At 45.3% G+C, this 14784-nt stretch overlaps 3 protein-coding genes across 4 annotated transcripts in view; 2 read left to right on the plus strand and 1 right to left on the minus strand.

Moving 5' to 3' along the window:
- Window positions 1-13307, minus strand: part of LOC124113627 (2',5'-phosphodiesterase 12-like) — a 49690-nt gene extending 36383 nt beyond the window's left edge. Inside the window, exon 1 of one of the 2 annotated variants that reach the window (XM_046474079.2) lies at window positions 12723-13307. The gene's annotated coding sequence lies outside the window, so the exon portion shown is untranslated. Of the gene's footprint in view, window positions 1-2706; window positions 2841-12722 lie in introns of those variants that run through there. The other variant, XM_046474077.2, reaches the window with a different exon arrangement.
- Window positions 2878-7876, plus strand: LOC124113626 (cytochrome P450 2D14-like). Its single transcript, XM_046474075.2, has 4 exons — window positions 2878-3216; window positions 5421-5942; window positions 6590-7030; window positions 7581-7876. Exons 1-4 carry the CDS (start codon window positions 2883-2885, stop codon window positions 7754-7756), a joined length of 1473 nt encoding a protein of 490 aa, XP_046330031.1. The 5' UTR covers window positions 2878-2882; the 3' UTR covers window positions 7757-7876.
- On the plus strand, window positions 7875-9908 carry LOC125373055 (mucin-6-like; the record flags this gene model as incomplete). The annotated part of the gene is made up of 1 exon (XM_048383870.1): window positions 7875-9908. A coding segment is annotated over one exon (2013 nt), but the record flags the coding sequence as incomplete, so codon positions are not given.
- Window positions 13308-14784: the final 1477 nt, after the last annotated feature.

The following is a 14784-nucleotide window of genomic DNA, read 5'->3' on the forward strand; positions in this document are numbered from 1 at the left end:
ATATACGATACAAAGAAGCGGACTTCCCTGTTAACTCTACTGAATCTGCTAAAACTAATATAGTATAGAGTTGCTTATTAAAATTTATGGTAGCGTTCACATTTGAATTGCAAACTGGCACTATATGTTTTATGTATTGCGCATGAAAGCCTGTAGTTGAAATACTGAAATGCAGGCTATCAAGTCTATGAGGTCGTGCCCATATTCTCCCATGAATTTGGAAAATACTTGATTTGATTGGTCAGTCAGGGGTATCAAATCACAACAAACCATCTCTGATTGAAACAGAAGATATTACGGCCGTATAACCACTGAAGCTACTATTTTAAGAATACAAACTTCGTTTTGGTCATTGTCTCTCTTAAATAATGTACAATATAGGCTATAAAATGCAAAGTTGCGGTTACTTTGTGTGGATGTGTGGCAATATGTTTTGAGCAGAAAACACGTTAGAAATCTACAAAGAGAATGTATTTCAAGTTTTGAAGACAACAGAGAGCTTGTTATCCGGCGCTTTTCTATATACGACTGTGACGTCATATCGTTTGCGTCACAATTAGGAGATAAACCTCTTATTTTTACATTTGAAAGCTCGCGCTAAAGCGCTCTGTTCCAAATTAATATAAAACGTATCTATTCTACAGTGGGACTACAGTCCTGTACGTGACACTGAACTCTGCCTTGAGACAGGTATTTGTCCGGTACGTGACACTGTACTCTGCCCTGACACAGCTATATCTCCGCCACGTGACACTGTACTCTGTCCTGACACAGGTATATGTCCGGTACGTGACACTGTACTCTACCCTGACAGGTATTTGTCTGGTACGTGACACTGTACTCTGCCTTGACACAGGTATATCTCCTCCACGTGACACTGTACTCTGTCCTGACACAGGTATATGTCCGGTACGTGACACTGTACTCTGCCCTGACACAGATATATGTCCGGTACCTGACACTGTACTCTGCCCTGACACAGATATATGTCCGGTACGTGACACTGTAGTCTGCCCTGATACAGATATATGTCCGATACGTGACACTGTACTCTGCCCTGACACAGGTATATGTCCGGTACGTGACATCGACTCTGCCCTGATACAGATATATGTCCGGTACGTGACACTGTACTCTGCCCTGATACAGATATATGTCCGATACGTGACACTGTAGTCTGCCCTGACACAGATATATGTCCGGTACGTCACACTGTAGTCTGCCCTGACACAGGTATATGTCCGGTACGTGCCACTGTACTCTGCCCTGATACAGATATATGTCCGGTACGTGACACTGTAGTCTGCCTTGACACAGATATATGTCCGGTACGTGTCAGTGTAGTCTGCCCTGACACAGGTATATTTCCGATACGTGACACTGTACTCTGCCCTGACACAGGTATATGTCCGGTACGTGCCACTGTACTCTGCCCTGACACAGATATATGTCCGGTACGTGCCACTGTACTCTGCCCTGACACAGATATATGTCCGGTACGTGCCACTGTACTCTGCCCTGACACAGATATATGTACGGTACGTGACGCTGTACTCTGCCCTGATACAGATATATGTCCGGTACGTGACACTGTAGTCTGCCTTGACACAGGTATTTGTCCCTTACGTGACACTGTACTCTGCCCTGTCACAGATATATGTCCGGCACGTGCCACTGTACTCTGCCCTGACACAGATATATGTCCGGTACGTGACACTGTAGTCTGTCCTGATACAGATATATGTCCGATACGTGACACTGTACTCTGCCCTGACACAAGTATATGTCCGGTACGTGACACTGTACTCTGCCCTGTCACAGATATATGTCCGGCACGTGCCACTGTACTCTGCTCTGACACAGATATATGTCCGATACGTGACACTGTACTCTGCCCTGACACAAGAATATGTCCGATACGTGACACTGTACTCTGCCCTGACACAAGAATATGTCCGGTACGTGCCACTGTACTCTGCCCTCACACAAGTATATGTCTGGTACGTGACACTGTACTCTGCCCTGACACAAGTATATGACTGGTACGTGACACTGTACTCTGCCCTGACACAAGTATATGTCCGGTACGTGCCACTGTACTCTGCCCTGACACAAGTATATGTCTGGTACGTGACACTGTACCGCTGTCTGAAACACTCTATACGCTATCCTGCCTGGTGTTTTTATCTAGGTCATCGATTGACACACGCGAGGTTTATCTCGTAAACCTCAATATTTTCATGTACTGTTAAAGTAGCTCATTATATAATGATATTCACATTACGGACATGCTGGTGCCTACTAGGGCATGTACTGTCCACTGAAAAGTCACTCATAGCACATGACCATGTAACTATTAATAATAACAACAAACAAACGGGAAGACGAGGCCGAAGTATTATGTCAATATAGCCACACCACGCTTTATCAGTCGCGTATTAAGGCTTGCCCAAGTCCCTTAGGCAATGCTTATTAGTTTAAATCATAATATCTGGATTACAAATACTAAAAAACCAAGGATTATTTGTCTCTGGCTTGTACTGTCCGTTATCTAGACTTGCCTGTTAAGGACAGACATACTAAACATCCATGGACTAAATCATTCAGTAGTGAATTGAAGCAAGGCTATGACTAAAGCTCTACTTCCAAAAATGGAGCGGCGAAGGTAAATATGCATAAGATTAGGCTCGTTGAGCTGTGACTCACCTGCGGGCACTCTATACTGTCACCTTGTATGGTTCTGTCGTACCATCGACGCCATAAACACCTCGGTACTGGCCGACATGCGCAATGTCAGCCATGTGTGATGTGTGATATGTGTGATTGTGATTCGCCGCATCAATACACGAACAACACGTAAGCATTGCAGGGTCGTTGCCATAATGCTTGTCGAGAGTCTCACGTCGACGACTGTACTAGTGTTTGTGACGGTGTTGTTGCTGCTTAGATGGCTAACGCGGCGCCCCCCTCACCTCCCGCCTGGCCCCGTTCTCTTCCCCTTGCTGGGAAACCTGTTGTCCCTAGGGCCCGACCCCCGGCCCGTCTTCAGGCGATTACGGAAGGCGTACGGGGATATCTTCTGTGTGTTTATCTGCCACAGGCCTGTCGTCGTGCTCAACGGCTACGATGTGATCCGCGACGCTGTCGTTAAGAACGGCGACGTCTTTTCCAACAGACCTCACTCATTCTTCTCCGACATCATCAACGACAACAGAGGTAAATTCACTCTTTTGTGACTTTCCACGTGTAAGATATATTTGTAGGTTGTAAATTTGTAAGAGATGTGTAGGGTGTGTGTGTGTGTGTGTGTATGAGTCTTCTGTGACTTTGACGTATGTGTAGGATGGCCATGTGTGTGATATCTTTATAGGATGGCATGTGTTGATGTCTGTGTAGGAAGTCAATGAGTTAGGTTTCCGTGAAGTATGTCCATGTGTGATCTGTTCAGGATGGCATTTCTGAGACGTCTGTGTAGGGTGCACATGTGTGAGATGTGTGTGTAGGGTGCACATATGTGAGATATCTGTGTAGGGTGCACATATGTGAGATGTGTATGTAGGGTGCACATGTGTAAGATGTGTGTGTAGGGTGCACATATGTGATATCTGTGTAGGGTGCACATTGTGAGATGTCTGTGTAGGATGCACATTGTGAGATGTCTGTGTAGGATGCACATTGTGAGATGTCTGTGTAGGGTGCACATATGTGAGATGTGTATGTAGGGCCACATGTGTAAGATGTGTGTGTAGGGTGCACATATGTGATATCTGTGTAGGGTGCACATATGTGATATCTGTGTAGGGTGCACATTGTGAGATGTCTGTGTAGGGTGCACATTGTGAGATGTCTGTAGGGTGCACATATGTGATATCTGTGTAGGGTGTACATTGTGAGATGTGTGTGTAGGGTGCACATATGTGATATCTGTGTAGGGTGCACATTGTAAGATGTCTGTGTAGGGTGCACATTGTAAGATGTCTGTGTAGGGTGCACATTGTGAGATGTCTGTGTAGGATGCACATAGTGAGATGTCTGTGTAGGGTGCACATATATGATATCTGTGTAGGATGCACATTGTGAGATGTGTGTGTAGGTGCACATATGTGATATCTGTGTCGGGTGCACATTGTGAGATGTCTGTGTAGGGCGCACATTGTAAGATGTCTGTGTAGGGTGCACATTGTAAGATGTCTGTGTAGGGTGCACATTGTGAGATGTCTGTGTAGGATGCACATAGTGAGATGTCTGTGTAGGGTGCACATATGTGATATCTGTGTAGGATGCACATTGTGAGATGTGTGTGTAGGGTGCACATATGTGATATCTGTGTAGGGTGCACATTGTGAGATGTCTGTGTAGGGTGCACATTGTGTGATGTCTGTGTAGGGTGCACATTGTGTGATGTCTGTGTAGGATGCACATTGTGTGATGTCTGTGTAGGGTGCACATTGTGTGATGTCTGTGTAGGGTGCACATGTGTCATGTCTGTGTAGGGTGCACATTGTGAGATGTCTGTAGGGTGCACATATGTGATATCTGTGTAGGGTGTACATTGTGAGATGTGTGTGTAGGGTGCACATATGTGATATCTGTGTAGGGTGCACATTGTAAGATGTCTGTGTAGGGTGCACATTGTAAGATGTCTGTGTAGGGTGCACATTGTGAGATGTCTGTGTAGGATGCACATAGTGAGATGTCTGTGTAGGGTGCACATATGTGATATCTGTGTAGGATGCACATTGTGAGATGTGTGTGTAGGGTGCACATATGTGATATCTGTGTAGGGTGCACATTGTGAGATGTCTGTGTAGGGTGCACATTGTGTGATGTCTGTGTAGGGTGCACATTGTGTGATGTCTGTGTAGGATGCACATTGTGTGATGTCTGTGTAGGGTGCACATTGTGTGATGTCTGTGTAGGGTGCACATGTGTCATGTCTGTGTAGGGTGCACATTGTGTGATGTCTGTGTAGGGTGCACATTGTGTGATGTCTGTGTAGGGTGCACATGTGTCATATCTGTGTAGGGTGCACATTGTGAGATGTCTGTGTAGGATGCACATTGTGAGATGTCTGTGTAGGATGCACATTGTGAGATGTCTGTGTAGGGTGCATATATGTGATATCAGTGTAGGGTGCACATATGTGATGTCGGTGTAGGGTGAGTATGTGTGAGTGTAAGAAGTCTATGTGTGAGTCTTCTTGAAGACATGAAGTCTAAAACTGGGTTGCTGCCTCGGAATTCTAGATCCAGCTGCGATTATGATGCTAAACACCCGCGTCATTCTGCCAAACCTCCAACACCACTCCATCCCACCACCCCACACCCCCAAACCCCACCTACGAAACCCCAATTTAGCTGTAAAATAACCGAAATACTGGTAAAGACATTAAATCCAACTCACTCACGTTGTATCGCCAGGCATCATGATGACTTCCGGGAAGATGTGGAAGGAGCAGCGGACATTTGCTCTGACCACGCTGCGAGAGTTCGGGATGGGACGGAGTCTGCTGGAGGAGAAGATCCAAGAGGAGACGGAGCAGTTCTTAAACGCCGTGGCAGCCCGACAGGAAGAACCCCAGGACCTGAAGCATCTCATCACGAACTCGGTATCCAATATCATATGTTCAATCGTGTTCGGGCGGCGCTTTGAGTACACGGATCCACGGTTTGTGCGGTATCTGGAGGTCACGAACGAGAACATTGAGAACCTTCAAATCACAGGAATACTTCAGATTCTACCATTCCTAAGGCATCTTCCCGGGGACGCGTTCCGGCTGAAGAAAACGGTACACAATGTGGATGTAGTCCAAGATGAGTTTATTGAGCCAATGGTACAAGAACACATTGACAACTACGACGAGGGTGACGTGAACGACTTCATCGCGGCCTACATTAAAGAGATGAGACATCGCCAGCAACAAGGGGAGACAACCATGGAAGGTGTGTATGTTTGCTGAGCAACATGTTTATCAATACAAATAACAATTCCGTGTGAAAGATTCGCTGTGCAGAGTTGCGTCCCTTGGCCACGCTCAGAAAACTATGATTGTGGGTTCGAATTACGGTTCGCCAAAATTATGTTTCTAGGTTTGTCAGCACCATACCCGTACTCGTGGGTTTCACCGAGGTGGTAAACGTCAGAGACTTGCATCACTTCAGACTATCCTCCCACATTAAGCGGACACGCCGCGATAAAACTGTAATACTGTTAAAAGCGGCGTTTCACCCAACTCACTCACTTAATCACCTTGTGAAAGATATTGATTTTGTAGGTTATTTTATATGGTGGCTGGTATCAGTCCTCGTACCAGTGTCTTTTGTGATCTAATTATGTTATCGGGGCGGTGGGGTAGCCTTGTGGTCAAAGCGTTGGCTCGTCACGCCGAAGACCCAGGTTCGATTTCCGACACGGGTACATTGTATGGAGCCCATTTCTGGTGCCCCCGCCGTGATATTGCTGGAATATTGCTAAAAGCGCCGTAAAACCATACTCACTCACTCACTCTCTCACTCACTCACTCACTCACTCACTCACTCATTATGGTATCATTTTACACATCATCTTTACGTTTGTTCAATTTCTTCAGTAAAGACCCTCCTGAAGGTGATCATGGATTTATTCGTGGCTGGGTCTGAAACTACATCGACAGCCATCCGATGGGTTCTAGCGTTGTTTCTCAACTACCCGGATGTTCAGGATAGGTGTTTTCGGGAGATTGATACGCACATCGGCGTGAACAGACGACCAGGTATGAAGGACAAGATCAGCCTTCCGTACGTTGAAGCCACGATCATGGAGACCCTAAGGTACTGCGATATCGCCCCTCTCGCCGCCCCCCACTGTGTAGCGCGGTGTACACAGTTCCGGGGCTACACCCTGCCGGAGGGTGCGTCCGTCATGGTCAACCTGGACTCCGTGCTACAGGATCAGGGCATCTGGGGGGACCCGCAAAACTTCCGACCAGACAGATTTCTAGACAGTTCAGGAAAAGTATTTAAACCGGAAGAATTCATTCCATTTTCTATAGGTAAGTAAAAATCGTGCTTGCAATTGCACCCACAGCTGCTCTTATTAAACTATGCTTGGATACAATTATAGAAATATGGTGGTTTTCATATTCACACACTGTCGACACATAGCAGTCAACTCAGCGATCCACTGTGCATGTTTATATTTAAAAAACAGCAATCCATTAAGTTATCTTGGACAGAGAATGACCATGCTATGAACTGCCTCACCAGAGAGAGTTTCTTATCACGGATATCACTGGGTTTTTTTTAATACTGTATTTGATACATCCAAATGATATATTGTTTGCATGTATAAAAGCAAGATCATATCGGACGTTATTTGTCATATTGATTTTAAGTTTCATTAATTTGTTCAATAGTTTAACCGAATGGTCTCAAATACAATCATGGGTAAGGCGTTTTCTCGTCACGCCGACGCCCCGAAAACCGAGTTCCCTAAATGGGTGAAGCCCATTCTCTGTGCCCCTCCCCGCCCCGTCGTGATATGTGCAAACAGCGGCGTAAAAACAAACTTCTTCACCCGCCCGTGCTTTTTTTTATTCGCAGGGCACCGGGTGTGTCTCGGAGAGTCTCTAGCCCGGATGGAGTTGTTCCTGTTCGTAACCGCCCTGGTTCAAACCTTCCACTTCACGTCCCCCGGTCAACCCCCAACCCTGGAAGGGGTCCTGGGACTCACATACTTCCCCAAACCATTCGAGGTTATAGCAACACCAAGAACATAAAACAGGCGTGACGTTTTGTACTACAATCTGTGACAGCCAGTCGAACAGGACAGCTGCTACGTAGTAAGCAAAGGTCACGCTTGAAGTCTCTGTTGATGAAAATGTAGAACCGACCTGAAACTCGCCCAACCACCTTCGAACTCTCTCGCCCAACCACCTTCAATCTATCCCGCCCAACCACCTTCAAACTCACTCTCCCAACCACCTTCAATCTATCCCGCCCAACCACCTTCAAACTCACTCGCCCAAACACCTTCATACTATCTCTCCCAACCACCTTCAATCTATCCCGCCCAACCACCTCCAAACTATCTCGCCCAAACACCTTCAATCTATCCCGCCCAACCACCTTCAAACTCACTCTCCCAACCACCTTCAATCTATCTCGCCCAACCACCTTCAAACTCACTCGCCCAACCACCTTCATACTATCTCTCCCAACCACCTCCAAACTATCTCTCCCAACCACCTTCAATCTATCCCGCCCAACCACCTCCAAACTCACTCTCCCAACCACCTTCAATCTATCTCGCCCAACCACCTTCAAACTCACTCTCCCAACCACCTTCAATCTATCTCGCCCAACCACCTTCAAACTCACTCGCCCAACCACCTTCAATCTATCCCGCCCAACCACCTTCAAACTCACTCTCCCAACCACCTTCAATCTATCTCGCCCAACCACCTTCAAACTCACTCGCCCAAACACCTTCAATCTATCTCGCCCAACCACCTTCACACTATCTCGCCCAACCACCTTCACACTATCTCGCCCAACCACCTTCACACTATCTCGCCCAACCACCTTCACACTATCTCACCCAACCACCTTCAATCTATCTCGCCCAACCACCTTCACACTCACTCGCCCAAACACCTTCAATCTATCTCGCCCAACCACCTTCAAACTATCTCGCCCAACCACCTTCACACTATCTCGCCCAACCACCTTCACACTATCTCGCCCAACCACCTTCACACTCACTCGCCCAAACACCTTCAATCTATCTCGCCCAACCACCTTCAATCTATCTCGCCCAACCACCTTCACACTATCTCGCCCAACCACCTTCACACTATCTCGCCCAACCACCTTCACACTATCTCTCCCAACCACCTTCAATCTATCCCGCCCAACCACCTTCACACTATCTCTCCCAACCACCTTCACACTATCTCTCCCAACCACCTTCAATCTATCTCGCCCAACCACCTTCACACTATCTCTCCCAACCACCTTCAATCTATCCCGCCCAACCACCTTCACACTATCTCGCCCAACCACCTTCACACTATCTCTCCCAACCACCTTCAAACTATCTCTCCCAACCTCCTCCAAACTATCTCGCCCAACCACCTTCAATCTATCTCTCCCAACCACCTTCAATCTATCTCGCCCAACCACCTTCACACTATCTCTCCCAACCACCTTCAATCTATCTCGCCCAACCACCTTCACACTATCTCGCCCAACCACCTTCACACTCACTCTCCCAACCACCTTCACACTATCTCGCCCAACCACCTTCACACTATCTCGCCCAACCACCTTCACACTATCTCGCCCAACCACCTTCAATCTATCTCGCCCAACCACCTTCAAACTATCTCTCCCAACCAACTTCAATCTATCTCGCCCAAACACCTTCACACTATCTCTCCCAACCACCTTCAGTCTATCTCGCCCAACCACCTTCACACTATCTCGCCCAACCACCTTCACACTATCTCTCCCAACCAACTTCAATCTATCTCGCCCAAACACCTTCACACTATCTCTCCCAACCACCTTCAATCTATCTCGCCCAACCACCTTCACACTATCTCGCCCAACCACCTTCACACTCACTCTCCCAACCACCTTCAATCTATCCCGCCCAACCACCTTCAATCTATCCCGCCCAACCACCTTCAAACTCACTCGCCCAAACACCTTCATACTATCTCGCCCAACCACGTTCGTTCAAACCCTCTCGCCGAACCACCTTCAAACTCTCTCGCTGAGGAACTTCTACACCAAATCAGAACTAGTCCTTCAACAAGCGTTTTCGTACAGCCTTCAGTGCAAGTTGAATCATATGGCAGCTATGATTGGATGATTTTATGTAAGATGTTTATGTTTTTTAAATAAACACCCATCAAGTAATTAAAACTGACCATGTTTTTCCATATTTAGTGCTAACTTTTTTTTTACCATGATGGCTTATGCTAAATGTGACCACAGATATGTTCAAGCAAGTGACATTTGGTGCGAAAATGGGGGTGGTGTGTTCAGCTTCTTGAGTTCGAAAAAGGAGCTGGCGAAGCTAGTGTACTTGTCAAATGTTTCTGTTTTTATTGTTATTTTTTAAGCCAGCAAGTGAACACATGTGCATGTAATAGCTGTTGAATGCTTGGTTATTTAAAAAAAACAAAAAAAAACTATAACGTTACTATATCAGTCTATGGGAAAACATTTGGTTGTGTGTAACCTCAACGACCTTCAAACTCACTCGCTTAACGACCTTCAGTAACTGAGGCGGTACCAAATCACCCAATCACGTGCAGCGATTTCCAGGCAGACTGAAACTTTAGAAGCACACTACGATATATGTCTTGTTCCTCGCTATATGAAATGACTGTCCAACTATACTGACCAATCATTGTCCTAATTATGGAATAAGGAACTGGGAAGACAACGGGCACCACTAAGTCTAGTTACATATTTGGAAAACTAAGACATTAGCTCTATGACTTCAGTAGAAACAAGTGGTCTAGTGGATGGAGCGTCTACCCGGAGAGCGGTGGTTCGATCCCCGGCCGCAAAAACACGCTTAAAGAAGGTACTTGTTGCTACCGTCTGACTTTTGGCATTGGGGAGATAAACAAGGACTGGTCGGCGCGGAGTTAGATTACTGTTCTGAGTGGGGTATCCATGTTAAACTGTGGCATGGTGTGGCAACGGGCTAGCGCTACAAAAACGGGCATTAGTCCAGACTAATACAAGCAGAGACACACACACGCGCCATCACACGTACACGCACGTCGCTATATAAGTGCAATAATCTTAAACGCTATGTTAAACTCCCTTTCTCCTCACTTCACTTTATAAACAGCGTCCTTATGAGAAACTATCAGGCGCCGTCCAATTTTGATCTTATGTTGTACCAAGGTGTATATGTTTTATACCCTGCTTTGTAAATAATAGTATTATATCATAATAGCCATTTTCATTTGACTATGCTTGTTTTTACGCCACGGGACCCGTGAAGATTCAGGAGTCTTCAGCAACCCATGCTTGCCGTAACAGGTGACTATGCTTGTCGTAAAAGGCGACTAACGGGATCGGGTGGTCAGGCTCGCTGACTTGGTTGATGCATGTCATCGATCCCAAGTGCGTGGATCGATGCTCATGACATCAGTCACTGGATTGTCTGGTCCAGACTCGATTATTTACAGACCGCCGTCATATAGCTGGAATACTGCTGAGTGCGGCGTTAAACAACAAACCAACCAACCAACCAATTTTACGCCACGGTCAGCAAAATACAAGCTACATCATAGAGACCTGAAGATAATCGAATCAGGGTCACGCAAACCAGTGGCTGAAAGAATGAGCAACGACCCAATTTATGGCCAAATGAAACCAGCTACAGGGTGCTGGGGACCACCTATTCTGACCCGGGTCATGGCGAGGGCGTTAAGAAAATAAACACGTTTCTTCAGACAATGAAGTATATGTATTTCTAAAATGATTTCCCCAGTGAAGTTATCAAGAGCAATTAAGGTATATCCGGAGGTATGGGTATCAGATTGTTCCTCAATGATTGTAGTAGTGATACACCACGACATTGGTGCCAGCGTTACTATAAACTATTCGTTTCTCATATCGATAAAAGACATCTTTAACAATCGATCCGTTGGTTAAACACTTTCAGACACACAGAATTGTATGTTAATTGTATGTTAATGTTTTTGCAATTTCTAAATCGTCAACCCCTAGCTGATGAAAATACATCGACAGACGACACCAGCTTATGAATATAGGTAGATATGTACTAAATACATGGCTATCTTTTTGACACAAAGGATGCAACAACCATGCAATACCTAAGGATCGACATCAGACAAAATCTTCATGTGCTGGAGAGAGGGGAGTGGAGAAAAGATGCCCGACACAATTCCCTATTTTGACTTGTACCATATGTTCCTGTGATTATTCTTTTTCAGGTGAACAATTGACTTGCCTTTGCGTATGTTTGTGACGGGTGCCACTGGTTGGGCAGCATACGCTCACCTTTTCGCGAACACCTTGTATCATTACAATTGCATAGTGATTCATATATGCATGCTCATGATATAGTGGGAATCGTACACTCGATTCTGCGTTTTGGAAGAGATTTCTTATGAATAGGGAAAGGGTTTTGTCGGTTTCATCTACTATGTTCACAACAGGTGTGTCCTGCAAGTATAACCATTCTTGATATGCCTGGGTTAGAATGGCATATCTGATTAGACATAAAAATGTACCGGTCTTTATGCACATGAAATCCATAACCAAGATAACAATACCAAATCTTCATACATTTATACAGCCTTAGAAAATCGTGATTAAATGGCTAGTCCAGAGGACCGGTGTAAACCATGTTTTAGCTAATCCTGCTTGAACGAGACAAAACTGATTACTATGTTCTCATTTTCTGTCAGTTTTATTTAGTTTCAGTTCGTAGCAAAACGTGAAGCATTGGTACCTGTTTCAAATTGCAACCCTCAACTGCTACATACATGTATCAATGAGGACCGCCCTAACTGGAATTTTGCTTTCCCAAGCACAATTTGGTAGTCACGGCTAGCGGACAAGATTCAATTTCAAAGGTTGAGAGAAAAAGAGGGAACGAGAGGGAGAGTTCGCTTTCAATATTGCGATTTATAAATATTCGATTTGAAATCCCTACGTGGAGAAATGTACCCATTCTCTGAGACTTACCTTATTTCTTTGTCGCGACCTTCTTCCCTGTAGCACTACGGAGTCGGTTCACTTTCCTCTGATGTCTCTCATCATCAATCACAAACAAACAAAGTGGTCCTCGCATCAGGTGTGAATCTAGCCTGCCCAAAATGAGCGAACAGCAGAGGACATACTGCAGCTGTAGTCTTCACGGAGTCCTCAGCGGCCATACAATTTGAACACATGTATCTGACAGTGTTAACGTACACAGTTCAGCGTCAGTTGTATCCACGATCAACTAATTTAGAAGTGGTCTTCACGGAGTCCTCAGCGGCAATACAATCTGAACACATGTATCTCTAACAGTGTTAACGTACACAGTTCAGCGTCAGTTGTATCCACGATCAACTAATTTAGTAGTGGTCTTCACGGAGTCCTCAGCGGCCATACAATCTGAACACATGTATCTGACAGTGTTAACGTACACAGTTCAGCGTCAGTTGTATCCACGATCAACTAATTTAGTAGTGGTCTTCACGGAGTCCTCAGCGGCCATACAATCTGAACACATGTATCTGACAGTGTTAACGTACACAGTTCAGCGTCAGTTGTATCCACGATCAACTAATTTATGGCATCTCAACGCGGCGATGACTAATGTCAAGCATACCAAATATGTCATCGGCATTCTGCACGAGTCTACAATGCTAATCAAGCGGAATCATGTTCATGCAGGCGAATACTATGTGTTATGTTTTCTAATGACAAGTTCTAGTTCGTGTGACCTACATCAGGAACATCATCGTATCTATATGCTGAGGTGCATTATCGAATATTTTCAATACTTTCAAGGAATGTACTTGGACGAGTCGTGCATAACCTATGAAATGTGTTCACCCTTAAACTACTATCATACACACTGTGACCCACAAGTTTTATGGTGATAGCAGTTTTCATATCATACCGATATCAACCTTTCTGCCCTCGAGCTGATATGGGGGTCTCGGGTTTATATGGGGTCCGAAATGAAAACTGTCATTTAATAACCCTTCTATCATATACCATAACTTCAAATTGTAAAATGTATCTATTTGCAAGTGTATGCAATACCTTATCACCTTATTTGGAAGACATTGTCACGGGAAAGCGAGACGAGCAGACGACGCACTAAGGGACGTAACTCCCATTTTCTTACCCCTGGGTTGACATCGAACGTCCACTAAAAAAGAATTGACAAGCCATATCAGCCCTGCTGGGTTGTTATACGGGTCTGGTTATTACACCCCCTGTGATATGAACGTCACTATGTTGGCTCTATCTCACATGCAAAATGCCTCATATCATTGATAGGTATATAATATCATTTATTCTATTGCCATACAACGATCTCACCAAAGCGAGGAGTTATAACATACAGGGTTGACTGATAAGTGCTGAGCCTAACACAGAATGAATTGTGTGATAAAGAACTATGTTGTAGTGGATATAACATAATGTCATAGAGATATATCCACGACTGATGATGAAGAAAACAGAGTTCTGTGCCACTTATAAATAGATTTTTCCGATGCGAGTGTTCTGATTGGTCAATGACAGTCACATTGGTGATGACGTCAAAAAGCTCGCCAGTGGTCGCGACGTGTGATTCAAAACCTGGGGAGGCCGAACTAATAAATTAAAAGGTGAATGCCAGAGGGTAGCCTGTGTTGAGAGTTGGGCTACGAGATAAGTAGACACATATTCTATTGGAAAATACTCCTTTAAACACTCTAGCGTTTTAACGTGGTGATGAAATAATCAGTGTACTCGCAGTGAGGTGAGGTGAGGTGAGGTGAAATTGGGTTTAACGTCGCGTCCAAGATTATTGCACTTTGTAGCGACGTGCATGCACGTGGATGTGTGTGTGTGGCTGCGTATACTAGTCCGGACTGATGCCGATTTATAGTGCTAGCTCACTGAGATACCATACCGCAGTTTTACATGAATACCCCACTCAGACACACTATACTGACGCCGACCAGTCCTTGTTTTAGCCCCTTAATGCCGAGCGCCAAACAGGGTAACAACAAGTACAATCTTTTAACGTCTTTTTGTATGACGC

Source organism: Haliotis rufescens, unplaced genomic scaffold, assembly GCF_023055435.1.
Source record: "Haliotis rufescens isolate VD_foot unplaced genomic scaffold, xgHalRufe1.0.p SCAF_5, whole genome shotgun sequence".
In the NCBI taxonomy this organism is placed as follows: Eukaryota; Metazoa; Mollusca; class Gastropoda; order Lepetellida; family Haliotidae; genus Haliotis; species Haliotis rufescens.